This window comes from Capsella rubella, unplaced genomic scaffold (assembly GCF_000375325.1).
Source record: "Capsella rubella cultivar Monte Gargano unplaced genomic scaffold, Caprub1_0 scaffold_8, whole genome shotgun sequence".
Classification (NCBI taxonomy): domain Eukaryota; kingdom Viridiplantae; phylum Streptophyta; class Magnoliopsida; order Brassicales; family Brassicaceae; genus Capsella; species Capsella rubella.
Genome location: NW_006238916.1, coordinates 10,604,526 through 10,624,197, shown reverse-complemented (window position 1 = coordinate 10,624,197; position 19,672 = coordinate 10,604,526). Strand labels below are relative to the sequence as shown.

Here is a 19,672-nt window from a genome sequence, read left to right as displayed (position 1 = left end):
TGAAATACTTTTTCGTAATTAAATTTCATTTGAAATTTGCAAAAATCACATGGGCAATTAAATGTACGAGAACTTATTTATGAGTAAAAATATAGTCGTAGCTCTAGAAGAAAATAAATCACATGCATTTTCATATTTGAATAATTATTTACTTGTGTGTATAAATGTAATCGCACACGTATTATTGATGTGTTGTGTATATATAAACCTGATGGGTCTAAAGAAGCAATCGACGTCAAATAGAAAAAGGTAGCAATCATGTTCACCATATTGCAATAGTGTGAAGAAGGATAATTATACTCTTAATTAAAGTCACACATGTGTGACCGACCTCAAAAACTCGTAATCAAAGTAACAAAGAACTATTAGTATGAACAAAATAATAGCTTTAATAATAATAATCATGGATTAGAGACTAAGTATTATTTATTTACACAAGATAAAGAGAAAATATACTAATCTTTTTGTACAATCCAAAGAAAACATCATGTCAAAATCCAGCAGCTTGTTATTGTTATTGTTTTGTTGAAATGTACAAGAAGATTAGTATCTTCCTAATTATCACAAAGCCAAAATCCAGAATTTGCTACTGTTTTGTAAATTTTGATCATTTGATCATATACCTTAAGGATGAAAATGTCATTTTTTTCAAAATATGATATCATCTTGCGCTATGAGACAAAGGAATAATCTTAAGTGAAACAAGCACTCATAAGAAATGCAGCATCAAAGAAAGAACTGAACGATCAATTGATGGATGGTGCAAGTGTAATGGGTCATAAGAGCACCAACACCAAAATATAATGTGCCTGAAAAGTCTTTATACAGAGAAAGTGTATGTCTAAAATATCTACATCATGATAATTATCCAAATATAGATAGATATAGAGGAGAACTGAGAATGCAAAGCTATACATTAACTGTAAAAAATCTCTTTATTTAAACTTTTCAAGTACAATAGTTAGTTCAACAAAAACTACTTCGGTTTTAATTAGCAGATCTAAACTCGATTGCACATGGAATTTTTTTTTTATTCATCTAATAAAAAAAATAACTAGGCTCTCAATCCAAAATATACGGGTTTAAGAAAACCATTACAAACCTTTTCTACTTTTTTATTTTTCTTGTTTTTATTGAATTTACATGATACATGAAGCTGTCCAAAATGGAAAAATTCTGGTAAAATGTTCGGCTAAGTTCCAATAATAAAATAAAAAAACCGAGAATAGTAAGATATAACTAAGAAGCTGATACGATATAAGAAGAAAAAAAAAAAGGTGGCAAAATTTGCTGCAAAGTTCAACGACGTATCTTTTATGCAAATTGCAAAGTCAAAACATCGCTTGTCCGAGACATTTGCTATAAAATGTTTTTAAACTCTAAAAAACTTTCAATAACTCATTCTCTACTCAAATCTTTCTTCCTTTCTTTGGATTCTTAGACTCTTTTATACTATTCAAGGAGAGAATCTGTATAACAAGAAATAGTTTAATATATCTTGTGGATCGATTGTTGAAGAAGAAAAGGCTTGATTCTCTCACATTATACGCTCGGCTCGATCGATCCATCATGTACACAAAGGTATTATAATACTTTATGTTCTCCCTTCTCGATTATGCTGCATTCATCTTTACATACACTATAGAACAAACATATATTGAGCACATTAATATTGGTTAAGCTTTTGAACGCTTTTGAGTTTAGTTCATCTTAAACTCTCTTACTCTCTGATTCATATCAAGAAAGTGAACTATATAATTAACTATAAAACTATATATATTGTTCTTCGTCATACGATTATTGTATATATATGCAAGAAAGAAAAAAAAAACATAGCATATGGAAGTGTTAAATGCAAAGGGGTAACCCTTATATACGCCAATGAACCCGGCTTTTTCCGTTGAGTGTTGTCCTAATTTATCCTAATTTATCTTAAAAATAACCTACATATATAATCATATTTTTTCTTGAATAATAGAAAATTAATTTATAAAATCTAAAGGTATCGCGTAACCTTTTTAAATAACATATTTCAACCAATGAATTTTTCATATAAACACTTTACTTTATTCTTAATGAACGTTTACCCCATGTGATATCCCCCTTACGTAATGCTTCTTCACCCACAAAACTCACTTTATATATATAAAATATATGTTTATATGCCTTCTTCATCTCTCTATATATATATATACATTTCTCCAAATAGCTTACAAAGAAAAAACAGCAACTTTTAACGCTACATTCTTATTTCTCTTTCTTTCTCCTATATCTCTCACAATAAGGTTTTGGATTCTGACAAAATGGGTTTTATACGACCACCGGCTGTGAGAAGCGGCGGCGATTATATAGAGAGCATCTTCGGTGAATATTCTTCCGGCAAACCAAAGCCTAGCCGGAAACTCAACTCCGCCAAGTTCGTGACGGCCCTTACGTTTCTTCAGTTCGCATTTGCCGTCTACGCCACCGGACTTCTCTACTACATGAGTCCTTCCATTGACTTAAGGGCCAAGCCTGACTTCACTTGGGCCACTAAATGGGCCCATAACATGCGCAGCTACATCGTCACACCTCACGTCGTCAGCCACTACCAAGACTCTGCCTCTTTCCTCAAATCGGAAGACAGTTTTCCGGCGATGGTTTCTCCGGCGGACGTCTGCGAGTACGAGAAAATCGACTTCTCGCAGAAGAAATCGAACGATCAGCAGATGATCAAGATGAAGAGGGAGCTATACGACGACGTTTTGGGGTTCCAGAGGAAGAATCTTGGGTCTGAGAGTCTAGAAGAGTTGATGAAGATGAAATCTAAATGGGCTTTAAATGGGCCTAATAAACCCAAAGTAACAGTGATACTGAACCATTTCAAGAGGAAAACACTTTGTGCTCAGCTTGATTCGCTCCTCCACCAAACGCTGCCGTTTCACCATGTCTGGGTTTTGGCCTTCGGAAGTCCAAACGAAGCTTCTCTCCGGCGAATCGCCGGGAGTTACAACGACTCTCGAATCAGCTTCATCAGCTCAAATTACGACTTCAAATACTATGGAAGATTCCAGATCGCGCTTCAAACAGAAGCGGATCTGGTTTACATACTCGACGACGATATGATTCCTGGGAAGAAGATGCTTCAGATGCTCGCACACGTCGCCGGAACTGAGAAATACGAAAACTCCGTTTTGGGAAGCATCGGGAGGATTCTGCCTTTCCGGCAAAAGGACTTCACGTTTCCGAGCTATAGGAAGTTTAGATCTAAGGAAGCTGGGCTTTACTTGCCTGATCCGGCTTATGACATCACCTTAGATCGGATTCTTCAGGTTGATTTCTTATCAAGCTCGTGGTTCTTATCGGCGGAGCTCGTGAAAGCCTTGTTCATCGAGAAGCCATTCACATTCTCTACTGGTGAAGATCTTCACCTGAGGTTAGTTTCACGTTCCTCGATCTTCTCGGGAATTTGAAGTTTTTGAGTGTATGATAAGGCAATGTTTGAATTGGTTAATCATAATTAAAACTTTATTTTTCGAAAATGGTGTTCAACTGAATATTAATATATTATAGTATTGTAAAATCTCGTATTAATCATTGTAGTAACGTCTTTAGGATGATGAACTTCATGTGAGTATACAATCACGTGTTTTGTTATACTATGATTATTAATTATATAAAAGAATTAGGTTTTAATAATTCTAAATTTTCTAATGATGAAAGTAAGAAAAAAGGGAACTTTTTTATTTGTTATGAAGTAATAATTGTGGTTTGATTTTTTTTTGTTTTGGTGTGTGTGTTTGCAGTTATCAGCTTCAGAAATACAGGAATGCAGGTTCGTTTGTTCTACCTGTTGATCCAAACGATAAGGAGACATGGGGAGATAGTGAACACAGACTAGCTTATGTGTCTGAGACTACTGTGATTTTCAAAAACATTGTTGAAGTGAGAGACAATCAATGGTGGAAAGCGCTTTCCACTGGTTATATTACTCAGTGGGCTGCGATGCATCCTCAGAAGATCGACGCTTTGTTTTACGCTCATTCCATCGATGAAGTTAAAGCACTTAGTCCTTTGCTTGAGAAGTTCAGAGGCACTGTTGGTAAAAAGGCTTATATCGCGGTATCCGGTGGGAATTTCTGTCCTTGCGAGGATGCGGCCTCGGCTTTGAAGTGGCCTAAGATTGTTTGCAAGGAGAGGAGATTCAAGATTTTTGATTTGGAAGTTGGAGCTATCTTGGGTGTGTCTAACTCAGAGGTGCCTGTTTTCCAAGCTGTGTATTCGAGCATCAAAGGCCTTATTAAGATCCATAACCCAAGCGTGGTGATTACGGTAGCTGATGCTGATCCTAATGTCAAGAAAGCTTTGAAAATGGCTACTGAGACAAATCCTAATGGCACCGCACTGGTTCTTCTCCCGAGAGCTTCTATCTCCAAGGTTCTATGGATGGCTGATCTAAGATCAACCGCATTGCCAAGTAAGTATCATTATCTTTTGCCTTCTGATTTGGCTTTCTCAATTTTGCTTACTCGAGTTGACAACAATTGTTATGATTGCAGACTGGAATAAGATGAGAGTCTCAGTGAATATCATTACACAAAACCGAGCTCAGTCTTTATTAAGATTGCTTAGGTCTTTGAGCAATGCATACTACCTTGGCGACGAGATATCTCTCAGCTTCAACATGGATAGCAAAGTGGATGAAGAGACGATCAAAGTAGTGAGCACGTTTGATTGGCCTCACGGACCAAAAACACTAAGAAGAAGAATCATCCAAGGAGGCCTAATCCGAGCTGTGAGCGAGAGTTGGTATCCAGCTTCTGATGATGACTTTGGTCTCTTGCTTGAAGACGACATTGAGGTCTCTCCTTATTACTTTCTCTGGATCAAATACGCTCTACTGGCTTACCACTATGACCCTCAAGTCTCTTTCCCGGAACTCTCCTCGATCTCTCTTTACACACCCAAAATCGTTGAAGTCGTCAAAGAAAGACCCAAATGGAACCCAACAGATTTCTTCAAACAAATCCATCCACACACACCTTACCTTCATCAATTACCTTGCAGCTGGGGAGCCGTTTTCTTCCCAAAGCAGTGGAGAGAGTTCTACGTCTACATGAACATGAGATTCACTGAGAACGCGAAAGCTAACCCTGTCCAGATTCCGAAATCGAGAACCAACGGTTGGCAAGCTTCTTGGAAGAAATTCTTAATCGACATGATGTACCTTAGAGGATACGTTAGTCTCTACCCAAACTTCCCTAACCAATCAAGCTTCTCAACCAACCACATGGAACCAGGAGCTCACATTGCAGCTAAAGACAATGTGGTGAAACACAACAAAACCGATTTCGAAGTTCCTTTGCTCATGGACGATTTCAGAAACTTCTTACCGAACCAGAAACTCCCTCCGCTTTCTAAGCTTCCGTCACTCAACCTCTTCAACATGCCTGTTTCTCTTAAAGGTCTTAAGGCTGCAGGAGCTAAGCTTGGTCAAGATGTTCTTCGTTGCAACAACGTCTCTGAGATTGTCGCCGTTAACCATCAGACAGGTTTACCGGCTAGATGCATGAAATTCTGAAGATCTTTCTATTAAACGGCCAATACAAAAAAAAAAGTTATTTGGCTGTAATTTTTCTTTCTTACATCTAGCTGTGGATTCTTGTTGATTCTTTGTTTTTTGAATAGTTTATATTACTAAAGGGATAAGATAAATATAGCAAAGGATTTAAAAGTCAAGATGTCAAATGCTAAAGAGAAGATGTTGTAACCTTAGTTTAACTCCCCTTTTGTAACTACAACAAAAATGCTGCACCGTCCCCTTTATATATATATAGAGATTGATCTGTTCTCTTTTTTTTCCTCACTCATTTAAAAGCCAAATACATTATGTCAGAAGAAAAATGAGTAACATTTGATCATAATAAATTAAAAACCAAAACAGAGACACTTCCTAAACAACAACCAAAAAATTGAGTTGTCTAACGAAAATTTTTAATTAGTCTTTCCTTCTAGCAAATGGAATCACACAAAAGACCAGTTTACAAAGGAGAAGGCAAGACAATGCAAATTGTTGTTGTTGTCTTCAGATGCAGCAAACACTTTCCAAGCAACAGCTTGTTCATAACTCACATGTCTTCCCATTGTTGACACACAGATCCCTGAGGGCAAGCATGCAAATCCCTGTAGAGACAAGACAATTCTCAGATAAATGAACTGAAAACATTATCTGCAGATGAGTGAATCTATCCTTTCTTTACCTGTTGCATTAGCTTGGCGAAGTCGGAGCAGAGAGCCTTTCGACCAGATTCATCAAAGATCTTTTCTAGTGTTATATCTTGTAAAGCTACAAGTGTTGTCTCTAGCATGTCTAGACCAGCTTGGTTTGCAAACATGAACACTGGCTGTGGCTGCAACATAACCAGACCACATTATACGTCTAAGACTATAGGTATTCTATACAGAAAACGGAATCAAATTCTAAAAAGAGGATTTAACCGGTTTTAGTTTGGATTAGGATACATACCTTCAAAGAACAACACAATATGGCATCTTGGTGATCCCATAGAAGTTTTAATACCGAGTCGTTGCTTCCGAGTGAGTCAATCGTTAGCAACTCCGAGCCTAAGTGGTGACTGAAAAAGACAAACATATTAACGTAAGAGATCATCGATAAGCTTGGGATTTATAGTTAAACATTAAAACCCACTTGTAACTTTGAGAGATCCACTGGGCAAGAGTAACAGCTTCAGGAGATCCCGGGGACAATTTGGAGCCCAGGCTTGGGCTTATCCCAGATGGTGAAATCGCCATTGCAACACGTTGAACAGATGAAATAACACTCCGCACATACTGACAAGCCATACCGGCAACATTTTCTTGCAGGTTGTTTTCAAAAGGGAACTGGAAAGCGATAGTGAGGATACATCTCGAACTTGAGCTAGAAGAAGTGGAGTTTCCAGAAGCATTCTCTGGTGATGGACCGACTTCAAGGCTAGAAGTTAAGTCTAATGTACGGTGGTTAGCAGTTAACAGATCTTGCGCATCTCCCTGTATGAGGAAGAATATATAAGCCTGAGACAAACCATCTCTAAGTAAGAGAAAAATCAGTGATAGAGGAAAGACAAGTACCGTTTTAGCATCAACAGGTATGACTCTGAAGCCAGAAGGAACAAGTGGAGCATCATCCGGGAACATCTCATTAATCGGAGCAAATATCAGTTCCGAACAAGCTCCAACAGCATTCTCGTCAATCCCAGTACAAATCTACCATACATCATTAAAGTCAGTTTAAATTTGGAATGAGATAAATTTTAAGATCCATTGGGTTAGAACTTAAAATGATTGACCTGAAGGAGATGGACATCCCGGGACATAAATGCATCTTCTTGTGCAAGAGAATGACCTTCTAGTCTGACAACTTCAAGCATCTGAAGCATAACAACACCAAATACGTTAGAGAGAAAACACTAAATGATGTTTTCTCAGCAGGTAAGACTTTGAAGCCTTACTTCTTCATGTTCAATTGTATGCCCTAGTGGCATTATGATCTGACTCCCAGTGAACCTAGTCGGTCTCATTCCTGGATAAGCAAAGGTACCGGCTTTAAGTGTAGCAGCAGAATATGCATCAACATTGAAATCAGCCCACTCGGATCGATGCTCTCTGAGAAACCGGATCAAAACAGCAGGAGGAACATTCTGCAGAAGACAATAAAGAATAAAAATTTCAGCCAGTAAAAATGGACAAAAGGAAAGTACCAGACTATGCACATTAACATACTTGGAGAAGCATTGAAGCCTTGGCACAGAGCACGCCTCCAAGGAACGAAAGAGAATTAGAAATATTATTCAAATGCTTTGTGGAGTTAATGGCAACGATAATATCTTCTGCACCATCACAATGCATTGTAGACCACCCGTCGTCACCAAACCCATTGACCGCATCATTAAAACCCCTGCAAGAAAATCAAGAACAGATAATATGTCAAAAAACCAAACAGAGCAAATAGTAACTAGATTTAAGCTCACGATCGAATTACCTGCTTAATCTTTGGCTAAAGGTTCTAAGAACTGCGGGCTGCCTTCCTAATCCATATACCACTTCACCATTAGACTCTTGCGCTAATTGCCTGATATACCGCAATGCCTAAAACATGAACCAAACCCCAATCATTAGATATGCATATGAACCAGTCATATCTCAAGGTTATTATATACATATTACACTCACGGAAATTGTCATTTTTTGGGCGACCACTTTGGATGACTCATAAAGGGGTCGAAGCACATCCGGAACACTCCAAGCCTATAATGCAAGAACAGAAAATTTTAATTAATATTTAAGAAGACGCAAATACAAAATGTTCTTTTGTAAGGATCTAACTACCTCGAGATTAAGGTGATCCACAATGTGAATAATTGAACCTCCACCATCACAAGGTCTTATCAAATACCCACTAGAAAGCATTTCTGCTCTCACAAACTGAGAAGCTGAAGCAGCGTTAGGCCCAGCTCCAGAGCCAGAAAGTGACCTCTCACAAACCTTTAAATGATACATGAACAATCAATAACCAGCAGTTTTAATGCACTATACAGACACTATGAGAGTTGCATACCACAAAACTGCCATTGTCGAGGCTCGTTGTGTATCTCAGGGTCCAGAAATCGCGGGCAGGAGCCAGAGTCGTTGGTGCATAGGTCTGACCAAAAGGCATTTTTCAATTTTATTCATGCATCTTCAAGTGTTAGAGATAGAAAACTAATCCAAAATAAAGAAAAGCAATTACCTGCATATACACAAGCTCGATTGTACCACCATTACCGGCCGGGAACATAGTGAAAACTTCAAGGCTCCTACAGTCACGGAACCAAGATGGCCGATCTTTGAGGATCTCTGCAATCTGCAAGAAAACAATAAACCTGAAATGGTTAACAAAATTAAACATTTTGACTCGAATCTCTAGGCTTTAGAAAGAGTACCCTTTTCTTACCTTCATCGGTTCTAAACTAACAAGACCACAGGCTCGAGCTGCCACTCCACTGCATCTTTGCGAAATAGCAAAGATGCCAACCGAATCCGGACCAGGCTAAGACACACAACATCAGATTTCACATTTCAATATCAACACAAACAAAACATTAAAGCACATAAGTAACAGTAGGAGATGCATATAACCTTCATCCCAGGCATCTGAACCCAATCAACAGCAGTTCCTGTAGCCTTGGATAGGAACTCTGCCAAAGTCTCCTCTGCGATCGAGAGCAATCTAAGAACAAAACACCAAGTTAATAGGCCAAGACAAAAGATGATACAAAATTCACTACAAAACCAAAACAAGACTTTACCCAGCAGGACTATTTGCATCTCTAAGCGAATGCTGAGGAGTTGTGACCGCAGAATCACAGCTTGCATCGGTCACCTGAAGTTAAAAAACAACAAGCCAATAAATTTATAAATCAAGCTACCTATTGAATAGATAAGACTAACAATTAGTTCTACTGAGAACATATATAAAACGAAGAAAGTTACATACAACAGTTGTTAGCTGCTGCTTCATATAGCCATTTTCGCAAACAAGCTGAGAAACCTGCTTCTGCAGCCTATCATTCTCCTCCATCAACAGTTTATTCATCGCAGAAAGCTTTCGGTTTACGCTCTGAAGCCTGGACGCCTCTTTCCTCTGCTTATCTCGACACCTAAAACCACAAAACAAAACCAATCAGCAAACCTGCTAAGATTAGACATCACACAATTAACCTTATAGCCAAAAGAACAGTAAGACAAGCTAATGAGAGCAGAAAACGAACAACCAAATCTACCAGACATATTCAATGTAAGCCTTTTGTAAAAACAGGAAATTGTGTCGGATAATTGAATCAAACACCAAATCAACAAAAGTGGTCCTTGGTAACCATTGAATATAACACAGATTATAAATCCAAAACAATCAAAGTCCAAATCCCTAATTAAACAAAAAAAGAAGATGTATAAAAATTTATTATAGCCAGAAGAGAGAAGCAAAGAGGGAGAATCAATACCTCCGGTTCTGAAACCAGACTTTGATCTGCTTAGGCTCGATATTAGCCAAAATGGAACATTCACGGATCAACTGTTGTCGCCGGAGAGAGCTAGGCTTAGGACACTCAGCGTAGACACGCTCAAGCGCCTCAACTTGCTCAGCTGTGTACCTAACGTACTTACCGCTACTATCTAAATGTCTATTCATACTGTCACTGCTTCTATCATGGTGGTTAGCCACCGCCATCTCCATTTTTTCTCTCGAGCTTCCAAAGTCTCAAACTTTACTGTTTCGACCTTCTTCTTCTTCTTCTTCTTCTTCTTCTTCTTCTTCTTCTTCTTTTCTCTTTGATTTCTTAGGGAAGTCCGTCGTATGCTTAAGAGAAACGTAAATTGTAATTCTTTTTTTTTGTTTTGGTGTTTTTATTTTCAGACAAAGAAGATTCTATGGTCGTGGCTTGTAGCGAAAGACCAACGACATGTGGAAACGAGAATTTGGAAAAATAAAGGGAAACGAAGAGAAGAAGAGAATACCAAAAAGAAAAGTTAAAAGTTTTTTTTTTTTTTTTTTTTTGGTAAACAGAGAGATTCAGAAGATCTGAGAATTTTAAAGATTCTTCAAGAGAGAAAAAAAAAAAAAAAAAAAAAAAACAGAAGAAGCAACAAGAGAGTTGGATTTTCTGGGAACAGAGAAGACTCAAAACTTTTGATCTAAGGAAGTGATGTCAACTCAAACTTACTTAAAGAAGCATAATATCAGAATTCAGGACACAGAAACACTTGGGAACAATGAATTGATGTAGAAGAAGAAACACATGAACATTAGTACAGTTGAGAGGCTGAAAAGGTTTTTCAAGACTCTGAAGAACAAGAGAGAAAGAAAGAGAGAGTGGGTTATGTGAGAAAGTGAAGAAGATGGAGATGGAGAGAGAGAGAGAGTGATGTGTGTTGTTTTAGCTCTCTGTTGAACTTAGAAACAGAGGGAGAGAGAAGAAGAGGAAGAATAAAAGGGAAGAGAGAGAAATTGTGAAACAGAGGATTTGCACGCAAACCGACAAGCTGTGCATCAGCGAAAAAGAAAAGTGGTGCGTTTTTTTTTAATAATAATATTAATTAATTAATTTAGTAATAAATACTAAATAATACGGCGATCATTTACGAAGTTGTCCCTATTGTTTTCTTGTGAAATGACATTATAGGAACTCCATTTATTTTATCTTTCTGCTTTTGTTCATTTATGGATTAGATCTACTAATTTCTTACAAAGTAAGTTTTTTTTATAACCATCAAGCACAACAGATTAGTAATAAGTTTTGAATTTGTAACTAAATCTATTTTGAAAACTAGAAATTTTAGGGAAGGCTTACAAATGTTCTTATTAAACCATGAAACGTATCATGCATTTCTAGAAAAAAGTATATTTTTAATTTAACGGATATAATTGTTTGAGTAACGTATAATATAAAAGTTAGTCACATGATTCTTGCGAAATCAAAAAAGTAGATAAAATTTCCGAACTTACTTTAGGTAGAAACGATAAATACCACTTTTGAACATCCGTTACAAAAAAATCAAAATGAATCCGAGCAAAATAATGAGAGTATATCTTACAATTCTAAGTTTAAGATTTAAAAAAAACAAAGACTAATAACACCAATTCTCATATGTCCATTGTTTTGTATTTTAGAGTTGTAAAGGTATATTAATGTGTGTGTTTTTATGTTTGGAGATGTATATTAATTGATGAAGAAAAATCTTCCAAAATAACCAATCATACTATATGACCCGAATGAAAACATCGACGAGTAGAATGTAATGTTAAGGAACGACTAATCTTGTCCGATGAAAGTTTTAAATCAATTCATTATAAAAAGGTAAAAGGCAGACTTAGTTATAAGATCTCTGGTCTACTCTTTAAAGTTAGGCTCTTTGAAGCTGTGCTTGTAATTAGTTTAACCAGATGATGTAGTTAAGGATAGTTCGAGTTGCAAAAACCTATAGAATTTAAATTCGACATTATCGGACGCCATAAAAGAAGAAGAAGAGAAGAAATAAGAATGGATGTTATTAGAAAGAAATAAAAGAGAGAGAGAGAGCCTATGATCGTTCTCTGTCTCTGACATAATCATTTTAAACACATCAAGCAATCAAAGTTATGTCTTGTTACAAATCAAAACATCTTCTCTCTCACTAATATATATCCTTTTGTGGGTAGTGCATGTTTTTATTTGTTAGCATGTCTTATCTTCATTTATTATACGACCCAAATTCATATCATCTTACTGTGCAGTGTTTATTGTATTATATGTGATATATCCAAATTTTGCTTAGTTTAATAACCTGCTAAGCTATATACACTGTAGCATCCGCAATATAGTTATTTCCAAATTACATTTACGATCTTATGGAATAGGACCTTGAGTGAAAAATTAAAAGATAACTAGTTCCATATATCTGTTATCTGTAACATATTTTGATGGTAAATTTATATATATATATATATATATATATATATATATATATATATATGTATATATCAAATGAAAAAAGAAAAACATTCTATTCAAAAGATACAGTAGCCAGTAGGTTAGGTTAGGTGTGATAATGTAAAAAGTTAAGAAGTTAAAAGAGGCGTTGGTGGCGGAAAATACTAGTAATCAGAAGACTAGTTATTTAAAAGCCTAAATTAGCTAGTTATTTAGTAGTAGTAGTACTAATTCTGATCTGATTAAAGCATCGATTTCTTATACAATAATATTAAACTTAATTAGCAGCGAATAATAATGAATAGAATGGAAAAGTGAATCAGAAGAAGACAGTGATCAGTCAAACATAGTGTGTGATACGACTAAACCTGTTCGACAATTTTTTTTACTGCCTTTTTACTACACTCATCTGTAAGTGTAATTACTTTCTGTAAGAAACTTTTTCACTTTGCTTTTGGTTCCAAAATTTAATACTACCTTTTTTCTTCTTCTTTTTAAGTAGGTTATAAATTCCACTTGTGTATTTATTTGTTATTAACAATTATAATTTCACCACATGTGATTCGAATTATACGCTCTAAGGTATGTTGAAAAACAAGAATGTTTATTATATAGAATTGTATGCAAACATAAATAAGTCAAAATAGTAAGCAAAAAAAAACATGAATAAATAATATGGCTAAATATCCTTTTTCCTATTTATTTATCTTCTCGAATAAATTAAATTTGTTTTTTTCGACCAACAAATATATTAAATCCTATGATTTAAATAAAAATTTGTTACATATTACAAGATTATTGTTGGTGTTTTTCTTCTTCTTTTTATTTTCATCACTCTTAATACATACATGAGCAAAAACATCATTCCATAATCATCTTTAAATATGCTGCATCAAACGATGCTCCAACACCAAACTACATATAAAAATATATTATTATTTTTTGTAAATAATCTTCAGGAAACAACAACTCTGGTATATATATATAATCTCAAATCATACAATAAGAGAAAAATGTTTCTTTTAGGATAATTTATGGCAAAATACAATTCATGAAATAAGAAGAAGAAGAAATTGCATATTATCACAATAAATCATTAGAAAAATGGTTCCTTAATTCCAGACATGGATGGCGCCTTTCCCTTCAGTCACACATCGCCCACATACATCCACATATTTTTTTATTTTTTAAAAAACAAACACTAAAAACATTTTAGCCACAAATCTATTATATTACAGCTATATAATGAATCTTAATTCTAAACTATACATAGAATACAAATGTGTAACAAATTATCTTAATCATATATATAGACATATACTAATAGTGATAAAAGAAATACTGTGTTTTACGCCACAAAAGCTAATAGAAAAATGCAAGTGAGAAATATATTTTTAGTCTTCAACCATAGCAAACACGTTGGTTTGATAATAAAGATTTCAACTTGCATAGTGTTTTTTTTTTCCTTTTTTTTTACGGGTCATTGAAATTGTTATATTTATTTACTTCTTTTTTTCATCTAATCAGAGTATTCTATAATAGTTACAAAAAATGATAATAAAATAAATAAAAATGAAAAAGTGTGTTTTGATGATGTGGTATTTCCATCAGCTTTTCGCATGCGCCAAAAGTAACTCTCACGTGCTGTCCACACATTTACACCCCATTTTCATCTCTCTCCCTCTCTCTCTTTTTTATTTTTTTTAACAACAATACATTTTAACCAATTTATCATTACATTTTTTTTTGTTAAACTATTATACGTTTCTATAACTAGTATGATCGACGTATCTAGATGCTCCATAATTTTTTCGGTAATAAACAAAAATCACTAAACGATAAGTTTTATCTTTTGTGCTTAGTGATTAAATTATTGTGTAAATGCATTTTTGCTAACCACTACGAAGTTTGGATCAGTTAAATGATATATACTTATGTTAGCGTCATGATACATTAACTACATATTTTTTTTATAAGAGAGAAGACATATGATTATCATCCATCTGATTGTTACTATCATTCATTGATTTTTTTCTATAGCTTTGATTCAAACTTTGAGACATTTGTCGTTGCTAATGACTGATATATAATGATAATATTTCACAATAGTACTATAGTTGTTAGTTTATAGGATATATAGTGACCCTCTGACCCATGTGCTTGATTGTTTCACAAGCGACAAATTAAACAGTTAACATAAATATATATAGTTTAATTTAGAAATTGTATAATCAACTTCTTCTTCTTCTCTTTTTTTAACTTGAGGTTGAATTTAGTCTTTTTGCTCACAATGATTACCTTTTAAAAAAAAAAAAATTAGTGTCTAGTAGTGAAACCATTATTCTATTGTGTAATGTATGTTCTATTCTTTCAATTTTCATTAAAGAAAAGAAGAAGATCATGCGCTATATATATACATATATTCTATATGTATTATTGTGTAACAACAAGACGACAAAAAGAATCTGAAACCTTAAGAAACTGTTAAATCCGGACAATTTGGTTAAAACATTATCCCAGCCAATTTGCAAATGGATATAAATGTAATTATTCGACTGCTTATCTCACCATTCCACCACATTCGGCTACATGCACATATATATATTTTCTATTGTCTCTTTAAGAAAACATATATAGTTAAAAACATTCCTTTGATTAGATACATGACAAAAAATATCTTAAAACACAAGTGACTTGACCACATCAATAAGACAATAACATAAAGAGTTTTACAAATAAATACCCGATGCTAAGCCGTAACATAAATTGAAAAGCCCATCACAAACGACAGTCTCTAACTATCAGCAAAACACAGATTAAACATAAAACACAAGTAAATATTTGTATTTGTTTTTTAGATATCATTAAACTAAAACACCTGATTCAACTTAAAGCTTTTATTACTTTAGATTGATATTTATAGTGTGCGTAAACAAAATAAAGAGAGAGTAAAAAACAGGAAGTGTCTCTCAATATCAAAGTGGTTGCGACAAGTCTTAATTTTGACTATGCACGGAGAAAGAAAAAGAAAAAAACAAAGTGTCTCAATTAATTTCACATTATAGTACAAAACTCAATTATTCACAATTTTTTTTTTTTTCATTCTTGAGATAAACTCCAATTCAGAACCAAAATATAAATCCAAATTAATATATTAGAAAAAGTCAAAATGTCACATTCGTTGTGGCCTTTTTTATATTGTTGGGTGTTCAATATATTATCTTTTGCTTTTATATATTTGTCAAATATATATATACTTTTGTTGATGTTGTTGGTCTTGATGGGATATTAATATTCCTCCACTTTGTCCCCCTCCCAACTTCCCCACCAAAATTTTAACATTTTTTCTCTTCTCTTATTTATTATTATTGTCCACTTTAGTTACCTCCCAATGTAAATTGTTATCGTATTGTTTTCATATACCATATTACCATGAATGGGTAAATGATATGTCGAGATCAAGATCCCATATAATATGATTGAATCATCAGGCATCTATCTCAATCTCCCTTAAATCCTTCCTAGTTTGTTCAAAGTCTTGCTCATATTAAGGAAAAAAAATTGAAACCCTACTTTGTAATCATTTGTTTCACAAAGTCTATATATATATATATATAAATAGATGTGTGTGTACTTAAAGTATATACACATAAAAATAGTTATGCTAAGTAATGTATAATGTTTTCAAGCAAAACTAAAATATTGTGGTTTCTTTTCTTTCTTTTTGGGTCACTTGTGGTTTGCTTTTCTAAGTTTTTTCTAGATTTCGGCTACTAATTCTCATTTGTGACATTCGTTTTCTTTCACCACGTATCTACGATATCTACGATTATATTTTCCAAATCTTCATACTAAAATTCCACCAACGTATTTAATAAATCTTATCATTACTTAATATCTCTATTTTTAGTTGGCTGACAGTTTGATGAAAAAAAGATTTTCATGAAAATTAAAAGACTGTAGTTCTGAGAAAGGTAAAACAGAACATTTAATAAAAGGTTAAATCATATGGTAGAATATAAATATGCAAACAGTGATGGCAAAATGAATAGTACAAAAATGGGCAAAACGAGCAGAACAGAGATGTTGAATATACAAACTTAGCGAAGATGATGTAACTCTCAAACTCTAACCAAGCTTTTCTAATACTCCTAATGATTTTATCGACTAAGCTTGTTAAAATGTTTTAAAATATATTCTTTTGAACCAAATACACATGAAATGGAAAAATATGTGACAACAGTTGTGTACTGCAGTCGATACAAAATTATTGAATGATGAGAACCAATATACATTTATTGCAACTGTTCTGTTTAAATAAAACCACAACAAACAAAAATGTTGACAAAAAAAAAAAAAAAAAAAAACACTGTCTCACAAACAATTCAAAATAAAGAAGAGAAAATGTCATACTCATACCCTAAAACTCGTGGTGAAAATAAAATAATTTAAGGTTCTTGAAACCTGCGGTCAAACAACTCCGACGCTCCAAACTTTGACCATTATCAGTCGACTCTAGTGTTTTGTTTTGTTTTGTTTTCTTAGGGGGCTAGGAGATTCATATGTCCGTTTCACATGTCTAAATTATGTATACATATATAACAAATCTTATAACAAAATATATGTGGAAAAAAGTTGTTCAAATTTGGAGCATACAACAAATTGAAGTGGTGTACGAGGAGATTACGAGACAAAACTACTCTTTAGGTAAAAGTATACAAGGGTGTGATGATGAGATTGTTGCTATCTTTACAGAAGAGAGTTTCTTGAGCCCATCTTATAGAGAGAGAGAGAGAGAGAAGAGTTGTGGGAACAATGGGATATGTTCCAATAACCCAAATATTTAGGGCCCATAAAAGGTCCAATCATAAGGGTCCACAGTGTCTGAGCCATGGGGTCGCATGAGTACTTTTAGAGGTAGCTGTCGAATGTGGAGACCTGACCTAACCCAGGGACCCTCTCATTGGCCATCCATATCGTCGGATCCTTCATTATTCCTTTTGTCATCCTTCTTAAATATTCCTTTCCCTAAAACAAAACTGAATGATTAATTATCAAAAATTCTCTATTCACATCACATCTTTGAAAATCTTGATTATGTCTCTGTCCTCTTCCTCCTTTTGTTTTCTCATGTAATTACACACTCTCACATCATTTTTACATTATATGTTGTGTTTGTTAGCTTAGTGTAAATGTATTACATAACTTGTTTACGTACCAGAGAGAGAGAGAGAGAGCTCCTACTAGGGTTGAAACTAGCAAAGATTTGTATATTGATTTTATTTTTTAACCGTTTTTAGAAGAAAAAAAATGGAAATAGTTTTTACTTGTGTCAGTCACAACAACAAATGCATTTTGACTGTTTCAAAGTAAACAAAACCCCATGTAAGAGAAAACAGAGGATTGGGTCCTCCTCGATTGGTATTGATAACGACGACTCGAAGAGTATTGTTGCTTAAGGCTTACCTAATTAAATGTAGTTGACCGGAGTAACAATGTGGTACCATTTTCTATATGTTAACGTTCCTACACGTTTGTTCATCATTCTTCTTTCTTGTTTTCTCCTCTGCAATTCCTTTTTTTTTTTTACATACTGACTAAGATATATGTAATGTACCAAAGTCAAAACTAATTTTAGTTACATATGTGAAAAAAGTTTTGAATATCTTTTTGGACATTTAAAATCACAATGATGCATATGCATGATGCAACTATAATATATTTTCCAAGAGATTTAGGAAGTTAGACATGCATGTTATTATAGTCCCTTTGGGATTGAAACCAATACTAGGCATCGATCATCTTTCCAACATCGAGATATTTCGTACATGAAACTTTGAGGCGCACTTAAGTTCCGATAACGTTGTTATTATCGCAATGAGAAAAAGATTGTGTACCATTCCATAATCCCTTGATTCTAAGTTGAATTCTTTTTTCCTTGATCAATTTGAATATTGTAGTATTAAAACATGAGTTGGTCAAAAAAAGACAAACTAAGTCAGTTTCTCTCGTAGAATACATAATGTTAAAAACGTCGTAGAGGAGTTCTTGTATTTGGGAATTATCTGAAAACTTAGTGCTTGAGAGTGGCGACACTATACAGAGGCGGTTGTTGTACGTCCAAATAACAAATACGCATCGAAAATTATTCAACAGATAAAATCGAGTGCTTTTAGTGCACAAATCCAGGGTCTTGAACGCCTCCTAGGCTTTTAAGTCTTCTTTGACAACACAATAGAAAAAGAGAGTGGAAAACATAGGCTAGTAGAAGTAGTGAAAAAAAATAAAAGCATATTTCATAATTGTTTAGTACGAGAATCACATACACATTTCCCAATATAAATTGTTACAAAAGAATTAATCCCAACAAAATATACTTGAGCTTTAAGGATCATTAAACAAGGTGGAAACTTTATCTTTCATATATATATGCGTGTATATTATAGTATGTTTCAAAAAAGGAATTAAACCATTCTTTTATTATAACATAAAATAAATAAAAAATAACTTCCACTCGTTAATGGGAGGAGAGGTGATGTGCGTAGATTTGATTTACCAACTACTTTAGTCTTTTCGCGTAATTAGAGCACTAATCAGTATTCTCTCACCACAAACTAAAATACATATATGACAAGTTGCTGACATAAGCGTTACTATAGAACATGGGATTTTTAAGAGTTTCTTCATTTCGAGAGGTGAAACCAAATGTATTTCTTAAGTTACACATTTGACATTTTCACTAGTTATTTCGTTTAACATTGTTGTTGAAGATAGTGTTCCATTTCTTTTCTCTAAGATTCCATGATTGATCATCATGATAAAAATATATATATATATATATATATATATATATATATATATATAGTACTACGTACGTAACGTACTTAAACCTTAAAAAAATTAAAATTAAGGTAAGTAGTATATATATATATATATATATATATATATATATATATATATATATATATATATATATATATATATATATATATATATATATATATATATATATATATATATATATATTCGTAGGAATTCGTCAACTTCAAATTCTTTAACATGCTAAAAAATCGAATTATAAGATTATTCGGCGGGGAATAATTTTATAAGACACTAAACCTTTTATTCAGATATCTATTTTTTTTTTTCTTACCTACAAACTGTTGTCAATAAAAAAATGGGATTCA

General features: G+C 33.8%; 2 protein-coding genes across 2 annotated transcripts; one reads left to right on the top strand and one right to left on the bottom strand.

Moving 5' to 3' along the window:
• The first annotated feature begins 2,145 nt into the window (after positions 1-2,145).
• Positions 2,146-5,718, top strand: LOC17876053. The gene is made up of 3 exons (XM_006279906.2): positions 2,146-3,415; positions 3,786-4,456; positions 4,539-5,718. Exons 1-3 carry the CDS (start codon positions 2,304-2,306, stop codon positions 5,558-5,560), a joined length of 2,805 nt encoding a protein of 934 aa, XP_006279968.1. The 5' UTR covers positions 2,146-2,303; the 3' UTR covers positions 5,561-5,718.
• Positions 5,719-5,849: 131 nt separating this feature from the next.
• On the bottom strand, positions 5,850-10,971 carry LOC17874796 (homeobox-leucine zipper protein REVOLUTA). Its single transcript, XM_006279942.2, has 18 exons — positions 10,020-10,971; positions 9,515-9,677; positions 9,327-9,400; positions 9,157-9,247; positions 8,972-9,067; positions 8,768-8,881; positions 8,597-8,680; positions 8,368-8,523; positions 8,212-8,286; positions 8,021-8,127; positions 7,762-7,936; positions 7,491-7,679; positions 7,329-7,409; positions 7,111-7,245; positions 6,689-7,029; positions 6,506-6,614; positions 6,240-6,389; positions 5,850-6,162 (listed from the first exon to the last, which is right to left on the bottom strand). The coding sequence occupies exons 1-18, from the start codon at positions 10,250-10,252 to the stop codon at positions 6,004-6,006; spliced, it is 2,532 nt and encodes an 843-aa protein (XP_006280004.1). The 5' UTR covers positions 10,253-10,971; the 3' UTR covers positions 5,850-6,003.
• Between the last annotated feature and the right edge of the window lie 8,701 nt (positions 10,972-19,672).

What these genes read in the sequence shown, in the direction of transcription:
- LOC17876053 (XM_006279906.2), top strand. Translation starts at nt 2,304, where the DNA reads ATGGGTTTTATACGACCACCGGCTGTGAGAAGCGGCGGCGATTATATA. An exon ending in GGTGAAGATCTTCACCTGAG is followed by an intron (nt 3,416 to 3,785) that starts GTTAGTTTCACG and finishes GTGTGTTTGCAG; the next exon opens with TTATCAGCTTCAGAAATACA. An exon ending in AAGATCAACCGCATTGCCAA is followed by an intron (nt 4,457 to 4,538) that starts GTAAGTATCATT and finishes TTATGATTGCAG; the next exon opens with ACTGGAATAAGATGAGAGTC.
- LOC17874796 (XM_006279942.2), bottom strand. Translation starts at nt 10,252, where the DNA reads ATGGAGATGGCGGTGGCTAACCACCATGATAGAAGCAGTGACAGTATG. An exon ending in TACCTGTTGATGCTAAAACG is followed by an intron (nt 7,030 to 7,110) that starts GTACTTGTCTTT and finishes TTCCTCATACAG; the next exon opens with GGAGATGCGCAAGATCTGTT. An exon ending in TATTGTGTTGTTCTTTGAAG is followed by an intron (nt 6,390 to 6,505) that starts GTATGTATCCTA and finishes GTTATGTTGCAG; the next exon opens with CCACAGCCAGTGTTCATGTT.